Source organism: Scatophagus argus, chromosome 20 (assembly GCF_020382885.2).
Source record: "Scatophagus argus isolate fScaArg1 chromosome 20, fScaArg1.pri, whole genome shotgun sequence".
NCBI lineage: Eukaryota > Metazoa > Chordata > Actinopteri > Scatophagidae > Scatophagus > Scatophagus argus.
The window spans coordinates 19,337,998-19,355,509 of NC_058512.1; the positions used below are offsets into that span (position 1 = coordinate 19,337,998).

At 39.3% G+C, this 17,512-nt stretch overlaps 1 protein-coding gene across 1 annotated transcript in view; it reads right to left on the minus strand.

Annotated features, from left to right (window-relative positions):
- Positions 1–469: 469 nt before the first annotated feature.
- Positions 470–17,512, minus strand: part of LOC124052015 (LIM/homeobox protein LMX-1.2-like) — a 53,727-nt gene continuing 36,684 nt past the window's right edge. Inside the window, exons 3-8 of the mRNA XM_046375865.1 lie at positions 15,040–15,272; positions 14,691–14,857; positions 12,282–12,359; positions 10,514–10,580; positions 2,652–2,813; positions 470–949 (exon numbers count right to left, since the gene is read on the minus strand). Of these exons, the coding sequence (XP_046231821.1) occupies positions 798–949; positions 2,652–2,813; positions 10,514–10,580; positions 12,282–12,359; positions 14,691–14,857; positions 15,040–15,272 (859 nt within the window). The 3' untranslated portion in view covers positions 470–797. The remainder of the gene's footprint in view (positions 950–2,651; positions 2,814–10,513; positions 10,581–12,281; positions 12,360–14,690; positions 14,858–15,039; positions 15,273–17,512) is intronic.

A 17,512-nucleotide genomic window follows, 5' to 3' on the forward strand; every position in this document is an offset into this window, starting at 1 on the left:
GTCCAGATGATCTCAGTGGAAATAATAAATAGCTAAGCGATATTAATTTACAAACTCATTAAAACAACACAAATACTATGACACATAGCTGAATCAACTAATCAGTCAATTAAGATGCTTTTTTTTCTTTTTGTCCGTTATGATAGAATCACACTGTCTTTTTAAATAGAAATTTAAAATTTATTGTATACCAGCACATTTGTGAGAATCAATTGCTCTCCATCCTAACATGCAAAACTGTATGTTTCTGAAGAACAGGAAGGAAGCGAGAATATATATTAGCAAAAGGTATCATTCAGTTCACAGACTATTCCTTTTTACACCAGTAAAGTTTGACTAAAATTACCATACCAAAACTATACTTGCTTAACTGTCCCAACATTATCAATGCATCTATTAAACTGTATTATGTACTGAGAACATGGAGCTTGATGTTTCTATTACACTGTTTGATGAATGTTTGAACAAAACTCTGACCTGAACTCTGACCTGAACATCCAACTGTTCTTACCCCTAAAGACACTTTCATGATGATATCTGTACAAATGCTAACAGCTATCCCTCCAACTAAATAAGCCCAGACAGTAGGCAGGAAACTCATGTGGAGGCATGTGAAATTTTTGTTTAGTTTTCCTTTTCCCCTCAGTTGGTGCAGGTCAGTCAGGTATATTTAGTGGATTTTGTCTTGCAAGAAAATCCTTTGGCCTTTGTGTTTTTTGTCTCCATTGTTGTGCTCACTGTTCATGGCCTGGGAGGCAATGTGGAAGGTGAGATTGTACCAGAAGTGATGTAAGGTCTCAGGAGGCAAAGTAGGAACTCTGCATGGAATACAGGCGGTCAATAGGGTTCCTGGCCTGTAAGGACCCTACATCTGGAGTGGCCATGAAGCAGTCACTTAAACTTGTCAGAGATGTGTCACTGTCAATATCATGGAAGATGGAGTCTGTACCTGGGAAAAGCAAAGAAATTATGGGGAAGTCAAACAACTGCTGTTGTATTTCAGTAGCTTCACTGCTCACATTCCAGAGACTATGCCTTGAAGCAGCTTTTGAGAAGTCTGTTTTAGTATGTGAATACTTAAAGCTGCATTGCTTGCTCAGGGCTGCATTAAGTGCTTAAACTCAACTGTACTAATGAGGCAAAAGTGAATAAAATTATTTCAACATTATACAAATACCAAGGCAAGGGATCATTGGGGAATCAATACTGTCTTTCTTAAAAAAACATAAAAAAAAACTACCTAGCCATCCCTATTATCTATAATGCAAATCAGACTTTGAAAGAGTTTCATATAAGTAATGAATTATGACTGTCAACAAAATTATGTATAATACGAGTGCCACAAGGCTGATGACACTTTCATACTTGTACACTCATGTGAGAGATGCTGAACAAGTCACTGCTAACTCATGTCTTATATTAAATGTAAAGAAAACAATGACAATGTATTTTGCTACTAGACAAAAACATACTGTGCACCCACAGTTTAGTGTCAGCAGAAAATCAATCAAAAATTAGATTAAATAATTAAGTGTGATTTTGGATTCCAATTTGACTTTGGAAGCCTTATTAAAAATATGTGTAAAAAAATTAATATAATATTAAATTTAGATATACAAGGAATTTGTTAACAATAGAAATGAAAGCAGCCCTGCATGCTTTGATTTGAAGATTGCTTTCAGTGCAACTTCTCTGCTTTTGAAGACCTTTTTTCAGCTCTTCTCTGAACAAATGAATAGAACCTCTTGTTTTGCTCAAAATTCAGGCTTAAACGTCCCCCTACAACAGGCTGCCCTTGCACTTTTTCATTTACGGCCATCAAATTTTGGAACATGCTTGAAGTTGAGCTAAAAATGTGTGCAGGTTTCCATTCTTTTGCCAGTGGTGCAAAGAAAGGATATTAAAAAAAAAACAGTCATGCCAACGTGTCATCACTATTCAGATTTTCTTCTTAATAAACTGTAATTTTTCAGTTTTATTGCATGGATGAGTGTGCTGATATGTCTATGCTGAAGTGTGTTTGTACCTGTATATATACTAGTGGGACAGAAACTATCTAACATTGTTTTATGTAAGTGGATGTTTTTAGTGTCTGGTGATTGTATCTAAATGAAGTAACAGCCAAATCTTTTCTCATTTTGAGATCAGTATTTTGTGCATGGTCCTTGCTCATTGAAGACATTAACTGAATGTTTGGATTCCAAATATTTTATTGTATGGATGCATAGTACAACTTTTCTTGGTGTTACTCGATCACAAATGATGACTTGAGGGTTTATTCATTTTCAGCTGTTGCATCTTATTGGTTAATTCTGAACACTGCCAATAAAATGGGACTAGGTGAGTGTACAGGCTGAATTAAATTTTCTGTGTTGGTTTGTCTATATGTCACTATACCTGGTTCTAGTGAAGCAGTAGCTTAGGGCTGCACTTCGATAAAGATGGGGATTCATAAGAGACAGATTCAAAAAGAGACCCAGCATGCATTGGTTGGTAGGTAGAAAACACTTTGGAAAGATTTCCAGCTGGAGACTGATAAGGACAAGAGTTGTGAGTCCACATCAATATGAGAATACAGAGAATGTATAAAAAAAGATCACAGGGCTACACACTGATTCATAGGTACAGTCTTTGTAAAGTGTGATTCTCACCATAGGGGTTCATGTGGTCACCAGGCATCTGTGGTGGGGTGAGGCCCTGCTGGAAGGGGTCATTATTATAGCTGTTGTGCTCCATGGTCACCAACTGCTGCTGCTGGTTGGGAGGCCCTGAGTAGGAGCTGAGGAGGCCCTCCATACAGCCTGATATTACCTCTATAACAGTCAATGACAACAGGTGAAAAACATTACAACTCTGAGCTGTAGTAGTCATTGTCTTCTACATTTGTGTTTGTGTGCTCCTTCTCTCGTTCTCCACGTCCACATCTCTCTCTCTCAACCCAACCAGTCAAGGCGGATGGATGCCCATCTTGAGCCGGGGTCTGCTCTGAGGTTTCTGCCTTCTAAAAGGCAGTTTTTCCTCGCCACTGTCGCCAAGTGCTTGTTCAAGGGGGAATGTTGAGCTCTCTGTATTACAATTTAATTAAAGAGTTTGGTCTAGACCTGCTCTAATTGAAAAGTGTCATGAGATAACTTTTGTTGTGAATTGGCGCTATATAAATAAACTGAATTGAACTGAATTGAATAGAATCCATATCCTTAATGAGAGTATCAGATAATGGCAAGATGCTAAAAAGGGAGTACATGGACTGAAGAAATAACATTATCTAGAGAAAGCTCTAATTTTAGTTTCAAATTCCAATAAATTTCAATTTATTTATACAGCTTCAAATCAAAACTCATGACATTTTCCAAATAGAACAGGTCTAGACCATACTCACTAATTTAGTCTTTAACTTGGAAAGACCAAACAAGCACTTGACAACAGCAGTGGGGAAAGAGGACAGAGAGAGGAGGGAGAGAGGGAGGCACACAGCTAGAGGTGCGTAGGCAATAGGCAATATTAATAATGATATGCACAGTAATTACAATAATAATAATAATGATATTAATAATAACAACAGGGCCGGCATTAAACGTAGAGAGGGTGTCTGCCTTGCGGACCGAAACCTGAAGATGGTTCCACAAGAGAGCTTCGTAACTAAAGGCCATTCTCCATTTGGAGATTCTGAGCACCACAAGAAACCCTGCATCTTGGGAGCGAAGAGTTCTAGTCAGATAATAGGGTATTATGAGCTCTTTAAGATATGTTGGTTCCTGACCATCAGGATTTTGTGTGTGAGGAGAAGAATTTCAAATTCTATTCTGGATTTTATAGGCAGCCAGTGTAGATAATCCAGTACGGGAGAAATATGATCTCTTAAACTACTTCTTGTGAGCACACATGCAGCAGCATTTTGAATCAACTGAGAGACTTTAGAGTAGCTTGATAATACAGAATTGCAATAATCCACCCTGGAAGTAACACATTTTTTTCTGCATCTTTCACATACAAAATGTGCCTAATTTTTGCAATGATACATGGGTGAAAGAAGGCAGTCCTTGAAAGTTATCTTATGTGTGAATTAAATCCTGCTGAAAGATAACTCCCAGACTCCTGGAGGCCAAAGTAGTGTCATCCTGGATTGCTATATGATTGGATAGTTTATTTCTAGGATGTTTAAGACCCAGCACAGTAACTTCAGTTTTGTCTGTGTTTAGTAGCAGAAAGTTGCTGGTCATCCAGGTTTTTTATGTCTTTCAGACATGCCTGAAGTTTAATTAACTGACTGGTTTCATCTGGTTTAAATATAACAGCATATCATCTGCACAACAACAGAAATTTATGGAGTGTTTCAGAATAATATTACCTAAAGGAAGCATATCATCTTAAGCTGTATTAGTAACTGATTTAATATCAGATTATAATATAGATTTATTTTGTCTCACTGAAATCCACTCCCCCCAGTCATATTAATACTCACATTTCTCAAAACACCAGCCAAGGGAGTAGAATTGCAGTCATTTTTGACTCAAGCCTAGCAATCAATCCAAAGCCTAAATTCAGTTATAATTTATTCGAGAGCCTCATTCCTAGTCTTTCACACCCAGCCTGGTAAACAGTACAGGCAGTTTTAATTATTATATAGTACTGGGTTCCTGGTCCAGAAGTTTTATCAGAATTCTCAGAGATCTTATCAAATTGAGTCCTTGAAACAGATTCGTTGTTATGAGTGATTTAAATATTCATGAGGACACTGACATAGACTTTGTACAGCATTTATCTCTTTAGTAGACTCGGCAAATCCACAAATTGAAGCACAACTCACAAAAACTTGATAGGAAATGGCGATCCATGAAACTCAAAGAATCTTGCTTGGTTTGGCAGGATAGTCTTAAATCATAGAGGAAGGACCTACGGAATGCCAGAGCAGTTCATTAATCAGTATCAATTGAGGAAAATAAGAACAACCCCTTCCTTTAAACTTTTCAGCACTGTAGTCAGGCTGACAAACAGCCTTGTATTCTTATAGCATAACTCTTCTCTAGAGGTTAGAGAAGCGACTTGTGACCGGAAGGTCACCGGTTCCCCCCCAGACCGGCGGGAAACAGCTTGGGTGGGAGAGTGGAATGATTAATCAACATTCTCCTTCTCCATTAGTAATGGCTGAGGTGCCCTTGACCAATGCACCTAACCACCTAACCTCGCTCCCCAGGCACCTAACATGGCAGCCCACTGTTGCATGTGTGTGTTCAATCAGTGGTGGGTTAAGTGCTGTATTGGTGTATGTAAAAATATAATGACAATAAATTTTGAAGCTTTAGTTTTCAAGTTTAAAACAGCTGTAGGATTGAATAATTATCTAGACTGCGTTTTTGCTATTGTCCTTCACCAACTAAACTCAATAATCTTTTCATATTAAACCAGCAACAGAGGTTTTCAGCAACTACAGACTCATCTTGTCTTAACATTTTCTTTTTCTCTAAGATCCTTGATAAAGCAGTCACCAAGGAGCTATGTGACTTTCTACATCATAAGAGTTTATTTGAGGATTTCCATTCTGGTTTTGGAGCTCATCATAGCACAGAGACAGCACAGCAAGGAACAGCATTAAGATGCTTTCAGTTCTATTAATCAGATCAGTTTTAATTTGTTCATGTTAATGATGAATCCTCCATACATGCAACAGTTAGTCACAAGGTTTATGTGCCTGGTCCAGTGCTATTCACCTTCACCAAAAAAAAAAAAAAAAAAAAAAAAAATTGTGGGTGTTGTGGTTAATTTTAATTAGGTTTTTATGTAAAACTCTCCCTTTTGCCTTGGATTTGGTTCATTTAGGTGGTTGGGGACAGACACAGTCTCTGTGGGCTTTTGGGTGGGTAACAGCTGTTGTGGAAGCGCAGAGAGGCGTGTAGGACTCTGCCTCCTGGTCTCAACTTAGGGTTGGCATAGTTTTGGTTTATTAACAAATTGCCAGATTTCTAGATATGAGAGCTCCTCCATCCAAAGTGGGATGAATGCCGACTCCTAATCAGACCGGGTCATCCCCAGAAAGTCTGTCAATTATCTATAAAGCCCACATTATTTGCACCACCTTGACAGCCAGTGGTTGAATGATGACATGCATCTAAACACGTCATCACTGGTCAGATTTGACAGGGGCCCAGAAGAAAAAACTATGAAGTCTGACATTGTCTTTGCAAACGAACACACTGGCTCAACATGAGTTAGAGTGACCTCCGACTGTCGTACAGTTTACATATCAAGAAGTTGTTTTTTTGTTTTTTTTTACATTACAACACAAGCTTCTTGAAAGTTGAAAATGAAAGCAATATAAAATATACCAGTATTGAAATAACTGAATGCACCTCACTTATGGTAATTCTTATAAGCATATATATCATATAATGAAATATTAGCTGTTATTAGCTGTTAAAAGTTAAGTGGTGTAACATTTCTGCTCAGTGCAGTGCAATTACAATTTTGCCTGAGCACATCCACAGTGAAAACAAGAATTATGAAGGCTTATGCGTGTATGGCAGTGAGTGGGGGAAATGCTTGTGTGCAAGATAAAGTTGTGTGAAAGCATGTGAACTAAGCATTACACCAGTGATGTTCAAAGTTTGACTCAGGGGCCAGTCATGGTACAAGGTCAGATTTTATACACCCTACAGTTTTGCTCTTATAATGTATTATTTATGGCCCTCCAGCACTGTCAAACAGAATTAATAAATCATACAGGTTTAAAATGCAACTTTTTTATTCACACCAGGGTGGCCGCACAACTCTGTTGCTCTGTCTGGCTATGTGACCCATGATGTGACTGCTTCCAGCTAATTTCTGCCTTGGTGATGTAGATACAACACAAAAAAAATGATAGTGATGGCGAGAAATAGAGATAGCAATAATTTTCCATTGCGTTTTTAATTGTGTTTGCCTAATTTGCCGTGAGACTGTTGCCGTGGATAAGGAATTCAACATAAAGAGACACTACCAGACAAAACATGATAAAGCATGTGACAAGCCATAGTGTGAGTCAAATGAAAATAACCAAAACAAGCTACAAAGTGATCATGTTAATCAAACCTTTCGCAGAGAGTGAGTTTATTAAAGACTGTGTCATGAAATTGTGGAGAGTATTTGCCCCAAACAGCAGCAAGAGTTTGCTCAAGTTTGCCTGGCTCAATAGCTCAGAGAACTGAAGATGTATCATCATATATTAAGAGACAACTGGCAGACAGGAGAGCGGATTTGTTTTTTTCGTTAGCCTGCAATGAAAGCACAGATAAGATAAGATGAACTTTATTGATCCCGCAGTGGGGGAATTCACTTGTCGTGGCAGCTCACAAAAAGCAAAAGTGTGCAAAAACAGTGACAAAAAAATATAGAGGTAATAAATTAACAAGCACAGTAAACACGGTACAATATACAGCTACATACAAGTCCTCATAAGGGAGGAAAAGAGGACTAGACCATTGAATTATGCAGTCTAACCACAGTGGGAATGAACGACCTGCTGTAGCTCCTTCCTACACTGAGGGTGTAGCAGTCTGCCGCTGAAGGAGCTGCTCAGAGCCTCAACTGTCTGATGCAGAGGGTGAGAGGTGTTGTCCATGATGGATGTCAGCTTGGCTAACATCCTCCTCTCACCCACCTCATCCCTTGAATTTCCCTCGGGATCAATAAAGTATCTATCTATCTCTATCTATCCTCCATGGAGTCCAGTGGGCAGCCCAGGACAGAGCTGACCCTCCTGACCAGCTTATTTAGTCTCTTCCTGTCCCGGTCCGTGCTGCCCGGTCCCCAACAGACCACAGCGTAGTAAATGGCTACCATAGAGTCATAAAAAGTCCTTAGGAGGGGCCTGCACACTCCAAAGGACCTCAGTCTCCGCAGAAGGTGGAGGCGACTTTGGCCCTTCTTGTTCAGGGCATCAGTGTTATGAGATCCACTGGATACTGCACAGTTACTGATGTTTTTGAGAGGAGCTGATGATGACATGAATGTAGTGGAAGAACTGATTTATTCATTTCTGTTTGTTCAGCTGTTGATGATATGAAGCTACCATGCAATCATCCAGCCATCAGTCTGGATTATCCATACCGATCTGTAACAAAGTCAGTGAGGAAGGAGGCAACACTATTAAAATCCAGTGAAAATTCACCAGCAAGTTCTCTGCGTGAAACATCTCAAATTTTATCATGTTATGAAACCAGTGGTAGAGACAATTAATTTCATTTTGCTCTCACAATGTGAGGCGTCTCTGTCGGGGGACAACTGATGCAAAAACTGTCAAATGTTGTTTTTGCTGACATAACAAAGCATCTGTATGTGGTGGACTTCAGCCTTCATGAGCAAGATGCATTGGTGAGCTAGCTACTGTATATCCACACATCAAGCATCTCACTTTTCTCAACACTGCATGAGGTCATTGACGGTTTAAAACAGGACAATATTTGTGCGCAAACGAGGAGGTATGCAACAGCCATCGCATCTCTTACCGTAGAATTTAACAACTTTGCAACTATTGAAAATACCTTCTCTGTGGACCTTGATATTGCTTTGCATCGACTGCAGCTGGAGTTCATTGAGTTGCAGTGTGACAACAAGTGGCACAGCTGCAACCAGCAGCTTTTCTCTTTCTTCCAGAAATATAAACATTTGCAAAGAAAATGCTGAGCTTGTCTGGGTCCACATATTTATGTGAGCAAACCTTTATGAACCACATATTATCAAGACTAAGTGAATTCCAGACCTGGCCTGTGCACTGCAATCCAGATCTCAGTATTACCCTTCTCATGAGTGCCAGTAAGTGACCTGTTTGTTTGTCATGTGACAAAGTGTTTTGAATTTGTGTCAGAAAGACATGCTGTGTAAGCTTTTGAAATGGTGACATCTGTCTTTCGAATAAGATTTGCTTATAACTGTTAGTGTTGTATACCAGCAGATGTACCACAAAACATTGCTTTCTGAATGATCTGTAGTGTGAAAGACTACAATTTCACCCATATTAAGTTATGTTTAGTATGAACATGGGGTTCATAGGAAGGTAGAATTATTTTGTTGAGCTGTTCACACTTGAGCGACTTCCATTTGGCCACATTGCATTTGAAGAAATGACAATTGCTGTTTCATTGATAATAAAATTGTTCTGGAACAGTGCATTTGTATGTAACGTTTATGTTTCGAAAAATATAAGATTACATTATCAGATCTGGCCCCCTTTAAAAAAAAATTCAGACACCCTGCATTACACTGATGTGGTACTCAAAATATTTTTCCAAGTTTGGCAGGTCTGCAAGGAAAATATAAGGACAGAGACCCAGCATTGAACAAAATATTCAACATGCCTGTTCTTCTGAGCCTTCATTTTAAAGTAAAATTAAATATAATATGATGTGTGGGACAATTCGTTATCGCCTACAGCTGTATTCTATGATTTCTGTTGGATGAGCAACTTCATGACAACTTACAGCATATATTTACTTTAAATTCAGTTGTCAGTGTGATATAATGTGACAGGAATGTACGGATGTGAGTATGTTTCAGACCATGTTACAAGGTGGTTTTGAGCAGCTGGATCATAATCCCCTTCTAATCATTCAGATTGCACTTGTTATTAAATTGATATTGGTGTGTGTTTTTATGTACTTGTCTGTAGATGTGTATTGGTGTGCTTGCTTGTGTAATTGTATGATTATAATATGTAATTACTAATAAAGCATTGAAACAATAGGATTTTTTCTTTCTCTGGAGCACTGAGCACCAAACATAACTATAGATGTGAAAGCAGACACTATTTCCATGTTGTTACTAAAGACTATAAATGCTATAAAACAAACAGCTTCTTCAAAGCACAGACTATAAATGCATTGTCTAAACTGACTGGTTGTTTGATCTTGAGGATATCTCAGCAGTTATCCAGAAAGCTTCATCTCATTCATCACATCACCACATCAAATTCAAACAACCCACATTTGCTGGTTTGCCTAGCTCATTTGGTTAACAGCAGCAGCTTCCACTATAATAAATCCTGCTGCTATGCCAATATTGACATGCTGTAAGTCCCTGAACAGATAGAGGCAGTAGTTGCCAAAGCACTGAGACACTTATCTAAACTGTCTGCTCATATCCGCTGTAAGACTACAGTGGCAATAAGCCTGCTAACTATGAGAAACTACTGTGCTGCAGTGAGACTTGTGGCTGTGGACAACACTTTATAGCCCTGCCGTCAGAAAACTGAGAAGCGCTGTCACTGACTTCAGAGTATGAGACTCATTCTAAAGCCTACAAAATGAAAAGTGTTTGTTCGGTGACTCTACTCTGTTTAATGTTCCTATAATAAATTTAATATTTTAAATATTTTATTTTCTCCAAAACAATTCATAAATCACCTAGCTCTCAGTAATCTCTGTCAATACATTTATGGTGGACAGTCCCTGTAGATGGACATCAATTGCTTCTTTTTGTAACATCAGAGAAAGCAGTTAATGAGCTACCCAACACAGTGTGTATACACAGGATAAATCCTCACCTTGGCCTAGCCTTTGGCTGTTGTGTTGCTCCTGCTGTTGTTGTTGTCTGCGGGCTAACTTCTTCATCTGTAAATAAATAAACAAACACAGGAAAAGTCTTAGTATGTGGCTAATGGGCATTGACTGAGGAGACACTGACAGATTCAGAGCTCACTTTTCAACCTCCTCTAAATTATATATTTGAAATGTCAAATTAAATGAAAAAAAATTATTTCAGTGTGCATTTTCAACAATAATATAAAATGACATAACTCAAAAAAGACAATCATAAAGGACTGGTTACTAGGAATGACCTGTATTCCATTAGTGCCTGATCTGTGCCAGAAGCCTGATCTGTTCAGTGCATGTGGTGATTGGGAATGGGTAAGATTAAAAATTAATCATTGGTCAGGCATTAGCCCTAGACCTATGCACAGTAACATTTACCAACAAGGGGTAGGTAGCAGTGTGTCAGACCATGTGTTTACAACAATCATTACCACTCAGGGATCAAAGAATCAAGGTAATTTCCTTGTCATTGTACAACACTGCGTTGCACAGCAAAATTAAAAGTTGTAGTCCCCCTCTTGCTACATACATGGAACATACACCGATAAGTCACAACATTAAAACCACTGACAGGTGAAGTGAATAACATTAATCATCTGTATACAATGCATTCCAATACCGGTGATCACAAAATACCCCCAAGAGATCCTGTGTCAGAGCTGTTTTGGCAGCACAAGGGGGACAATATCATATTTAATACGTTTCAGTCCGGGAGGCGGACACCCTCTCTATATTTAAGAGTAGACTAAAAACTTTCCTCTTTGATAAAGCTTATAGTTAGGGCTGGCCTAGGCCGGCCCCTAGTTATGCTGCTATAGGCTTAGACTGCCGGGGGCCCTCCCATGACGCACTGAGCTCTTTCTTCCTCTCCCTCTCCTTCTGCACACATTCATGTCCCATTAATGCATATTACTAACTCAACTTCTTCCCTGGAGTCCTTGTGCTTTCTTCTTCAGATTCCTATCGATCATGACTGGACCTCCTGCTGCGGTCCTGCTGTCGTCCTGCTCAAAACCTACTGCAATTACTACTGTTCAGTCATAATCTGATTTAATTCTGTTACGACTCAGTACAGCTACTACCATTATTGTTACTACCGTTGTCTTCAAAATCACCATAATACCTCCTGTATACTTCATTGTCATTATCATTATCTACATTTTGGACAACACTGGCCAGTCTTTGCTCCCTATGTACATCGGTGAGCCATGGCCACCCATTATCCAGTTCCGAGGTTTTCCTCCCTTGGCCAACTTTTGTTGACCTGACCACCGCAGACAGAGAGCATCCCACAAGAGCTGCAGTTTTGAAGATGTTCTGGCCCAATCATTTAGCCATCACCATTTGGCCCCTGTCAAAGTTGCTCAAATCCTTAGTCTTGAACATTTTTCTGCTTCCAACACATCACCTTAAAGGACAAACTGTTCACTTGCTTTGTCATACATCCCATCCACTGCCAGGTGCCATTGTAACTAGATAATCATTGTTATTCACTTCAGTGGTAATACTGTTAAGGCTAATCACTGTACAGTCATGGGTTGCTTATTTCTTGCCTCATATGTGTTCAGAAACAAATTTTGGAGGACTCCTCGGGAGAAAAAAATAAAAGTGTACTTAGCACTAGCCTACTTCATACAATGGAACCATGCTCATGCTCAAACCCACAGAGCATTGTGTCAGCATTGTATCATCGTGTGTTTGGTGTCCTGCTTTACTGACCTTTGCTCTCTGGTTCTGGAACCAGACCTGGACCACACGTACACTGAGTCCTGTATCTGCAGCCAGGGTCTCTCTTACCTGCAAGTCACATTAGCAATTTTTAGAAAATGATGCAAAATCGACCCATAAGTGCCTAAGTGCATGGGTAGTACCAAACAGTAAGCATCATTATCTGAGATCATATTGTTACCTCCTTGGTACCTTACTAGTAATCATTAGGGTTGGCCGATATATTAAAGCGTGTTGGGTTTGAAGTGTGTCGAGATGTTGTGTTTTGAGAAAATCCTTCTGAATTTCTTAGACAAGCCCGACACATAGGGAACAATGTTTTTCTGTCTAATCTGTTCATCACCAGTTGAAGTTTGGTGTTGTTTTCCGTGTCTCCTTGTTGATTTGACAAATGCCTAGTTTGGATAGCCACATATTTTTAAAGTTATCCTGATGTGTATGCATTCCATCTCTCTTTCCTCTTCCTTGGAAGGAAGACTCTGATGACGCCAAGTTTGTGTTCCAATGGATGGTGGGAGTCAAAAAGTAGGTACTGGTCTGTGTGTGTGGGTTTCTGGTAGACCTCAGTGTTCACGTTTCCATCATCCTCAGTGAGAACCATACAGTTCAGGAAAGGTAATTTCTTTCCCTTAGGGTCATCCCTGGTGAATTTAATGTTATGGTCCACTGAGTTGATATGTTCAGTGAAGGCCTCTACTTCTCCAGCTCTGATTTTGACCCAGGTGTCGTCCACATACCTAAACCAGTGGCTAGGTTTTGTTCTTCTGAAGGAGCTCAGTGCTTTGCTTTCAAATTCCTCCATGTAGAGGTTGGCCACCAGTGACACCAGTGAAGCCATGGTACATCTGTGCTTTTGTCTATAGAAACCTCTATTGTACTTGAAATAGGTGGCAGAGGTCCAGCAAGGTGCAGATCTGATCCGGGGTGAGTGGTGTGTAGGGAGTCGTCCTGCTGTAGTTGTTTTTTGACTGTTTCCACTGCCTTGGTTGTGGGTATGCAGATGAAAAGTGAAGTGACATCAAAAAATACCATGGTTTCGTCTGGGACCAGCCTGAGTTCCTGGACTTTGTTAGTGAAGTCTCTGGAATTACGAATGTGATGGGGAGTATTTCCCACAAGTGGACCTAAAATGATGGCAAGGCATTTAGTGATGTTGTAGGTGGCTAAGTTTTTGCTGCTATACACAAGGAAGGAGCCCCACTCAGACCTAGTGTTAGCAGTATAAAGTGTCAACGACCCTCAAGACCACCCCCAAGGTGACAACCCCACTATAGGATAAATATCTGGAATTCCCCATCAATCTTAGAACTGAAGAATGCTTTCAGATGAAAGGAGAAACGTCTTCAACAACCTAAAGACATCCCGTTGCACTTCTAGTGCTTCTGCTACCATGACCCAGATGACAGAGAACCTACATCGACTCACTAAAACAATATAATACTGTGTTTTGGACTAAATGTTTTACTGTGTTGGATCTACTGGACTACTGGATTGGATTTTCATCTGCATTTTCTGGACCAGTGAAGGACCTAGATGCTTCATCAGTCAGTTGCAAAAACCTCATGAAGGTTTGTTTGTGCTGTTTGTTGATTGCATCTGCTGTTGTGGTTGCATCTTTAACTTTTTTGCATGAAACGCAAGAATCTATGCCTTCTACAGGTGTATAGCATGGATACCCACTTAAACTAAGGAACTGTGTATGTTTCTTTAACTGTGGTTACTTTGTTGTGCGAATTGTTGAAGTACCCTGGGGGTGGGCCAATTTATAACATCAGAATGTGCATATCTTGAACATACAAAACATGCTAAAAATTTTAACTGGTTCTGAAATAGTCTCAATTTAATACTGACAAGTCTATATGACATACATAATTAAACATGACCATCATTTAGAAGATTGGCAGTTTAGTTGTTCTTAAAGTCTAAAGCATATGTTTACTTAATTTCAACGCTGTTATATTACAATGTTTAATTTCACACAGCTACAAATCAGTACATTACCTCATCACTATGAATTCTGCAAACAGCTGTGTTTAAAAAAAAAAAAAAAGAAGAAAAACAGGATTAAAAATATGCTGATTCCAAAATATCTTGCTTCCAAAACTGTGCTAGCCAGATCAAGATTTTTAGATATATGTGATAAAAACACCATTGCTTTTGTCCACAGAGTCCACCAGAATCAATGAGAAAAAAGAGAGTTCCTTATAGCTGCTTGAAGGAACTTATGGGACTATCTAGTGATCGTGTAATGTTGAAATACTTTTATTCAGAACTATTTTTCTCTGATTTCCTGATTCAACAAATGAAATGACAGAACAGAAACAACAGCGTAATAGTTACAATCTGGCAACCAAATAATTTCAATAAAATAACTCACTATACTCAATCCTGTTTGCTCACCTTTCTGCAGGGTTTGGAGGAGACCTCAAACGAGGCCTTGAAGGCTCTTCTCTGCTGGGTGGTGAGGATGGTACGTGGCCGTTTGGGCCGCCGAACGTCCTTACTGTCATTGTTGCCTGCAGGGATCTTTGCTGACTTCACATCCAAATCCTCATCCTCACTCTTATCTGTGACCAGATTATCATATTACAACAGACATGACCAATTTTGTTTTTGGTTTTTTTTTGGAAAAGTTCATGTGAATCTCTTTTATTGCATTAAAACCAAGGTGAAATTCAACTGGACTGATGCTACGAATCGATTGATGAGAACCAATATAGTGCGTAAAGTCCTTATTTGGAATTGTTACCTGAGTCCGAGTTGTCTAGACTGACTGTGCTGAGCAGGTCATTCTCTCTCTCAAAGTCATTCTTGCAGAGTAGCTGACCTTCTTTCAGAACAAATTCATCTCCCTTGCACAACTGCCGCTCACAGACACAGCAGCAGAAGCAGCTGAGGTGGTAAACACTCTCCAGAGCTCGCATTACAAACTCTGTAGGTGCAATCTTCTCCAGACAGCCGCTACACTTTGTGGCAAACAGCCTGAGGACGACAGGAGACAGAGCAATGTTATCAGTATAGAACGTATGTGAAAAAATGTTAAATAGCCACACTGCAGGCCAAAGAGAATTAATTGAGATATTATAATTGAGTTACACAAGGAAATGAATTTTCATCTTTGAAAAAGTCAAGATGTCTGAGATGCTCAGTTTGTCTACCTCCCACCTTCCCTGACATTCATGACAGACTATTCTACACATGGTATCATGATAAAAGCTGAACAATTTAATTGACAGAGTGCCACAGTGCTATTGAGCCTTGTGTCCCTGTAACCCTCAGCACCAGTGACTTTATAACCTTTTTTAATGACAAGATTTTAAACATTAGAGACAAAATTCAACACCTACTGACCTCAGCTGGTATCGATCGACATCCAAACACTGGAACCTTAGAAACAACAGTAGAAACAGATAATCATCTTGACTGATTTTCTCCTATTGACCCTCATCAGCTATATTCACTTATATATTCATCCAAGCCAACAACATGCCTCTTAGATCCCATCCCTACTAAGCTACTCAAAGAAGCTTTACCCTTACTTAGCACCTGTCTATTAGACATGATCAGTCTGTCCCTAATAACAGGCTATGTACCCCAGTCCTTTAAAGTAGCTGTAGTCAAACCTCTCTTTAAAAAACACACACTTGACCCAGAGGTTTTAAGCAACTACAGACCAATATCTAACCTTTTATTTCTTTCCAAGATCCTTGAAAGAACAGTTGCCAATCAGCTATGTGACTTTCTTCAAAATAATAATTTACTTGAGAATTTTCAATCTGGCTTTAGAGCTCATCATAGCACAGAAACAGCATTGGTCAAAGTCACAAATGACCTCCTCCTGGCATCAGACAAGGGATTTATCCCTGTCCTTGTACTGTTAGACCTTAGTGCTGCATTTGACACCATTGACCATTCCATCCATTGCACAGATTGGAACACCTAATTGGCATCAAAGGAACTGCATTGAGCTGGTTTCAGTCTTATTCATCAGATCAATCTCAGTTTGTTCATGTTAATGATACATTCTCCACACTCACAAAGGTTAGTCATGGAGTTCCCCAAGTTTCTGTCCTTGGGCCAATATTATTCACCCTTTATATGCTCCCCATCGGTGATATTATTAGGAAACACTCCATACATTTTCATTGTTATGCAGATGACACAAAATTGTACTTGTCAATGAAACCAAAAGAAACAATTCAGGTAGTCAAACTTCAGGCATGTCTTAAAGACATAAAAACCTGGATGACCTGCAATTTCCTACTTCCAAATTCAGACAAAACTGAAGTTATTGTTCTGGGCAATGAACACCTTCACTGGGCAGTGAAACAAATTATCTAGTGATATAGCAATGCTAGATGGCTTAGCCGTGGCCTCAAGCTCCACTGTAAGGAATTTAGGAGTTATCTTTGACCAGGACATGTCCTTTAACCCTCACATATCGAATATTTCAAAGACTACATTCTGCAATATTGCAAAAATTAGGCCCATTCTGAGTCAGAAAGATGTAGAAAAATTATTCCATACATTCATTACCTTCAGACTGGATTATTGTAACTCCCTTCTATCAGGCTGCCCCAATAAATCTATAAAGACTCCCAGCTAATCCAGAACGCTGCAGCAAGATTACTCACAAGAACCAGCATGAGAGATCATATTTCTCCTGTACTGGCTTCTCTACATTGGCATCTAATTTGAGATAGTCAATCTATACTGCTGCTGGATTGCACAGATATTAGGCCAGCGTTTCAGTCCACATTATTGGTGGATTGTTGTTATAACACCTTTTTATTGCATCTTTATTATTCTAGCCACTTAAAACCCTACTTGTCTCTGCTTAGTCTCTAACAGCACTGGGCAGCTCCTTCAGTGGCAGGCTGCTTCAGCCCAAGTGTGTGAACTAGTGTTATTGCAGGTCCTCCCTGCTGCTGTGAGACTCTATAACCAGTTCTGCAGATCACATGCACTCCACCACAGACTGAACTTCAATAAATCATTGTGGAATAACCCCCCATCTCCTAGTGCAATAATAATAAATTGCTAGCAATTTAAAAAGCATGAAATACTCCAAATATCATGTGTGTTTTTCTGTATGTAATATTTAAAGTGTAAATATTCCTGTACTTTTACTTTGTGTATTTTTACTCGACTTATCTGGACTTTTATTTTGCTATCCTTGTGTTGCTGTGACAATGAGAATTTCCCCACTGAGGGACTAATGA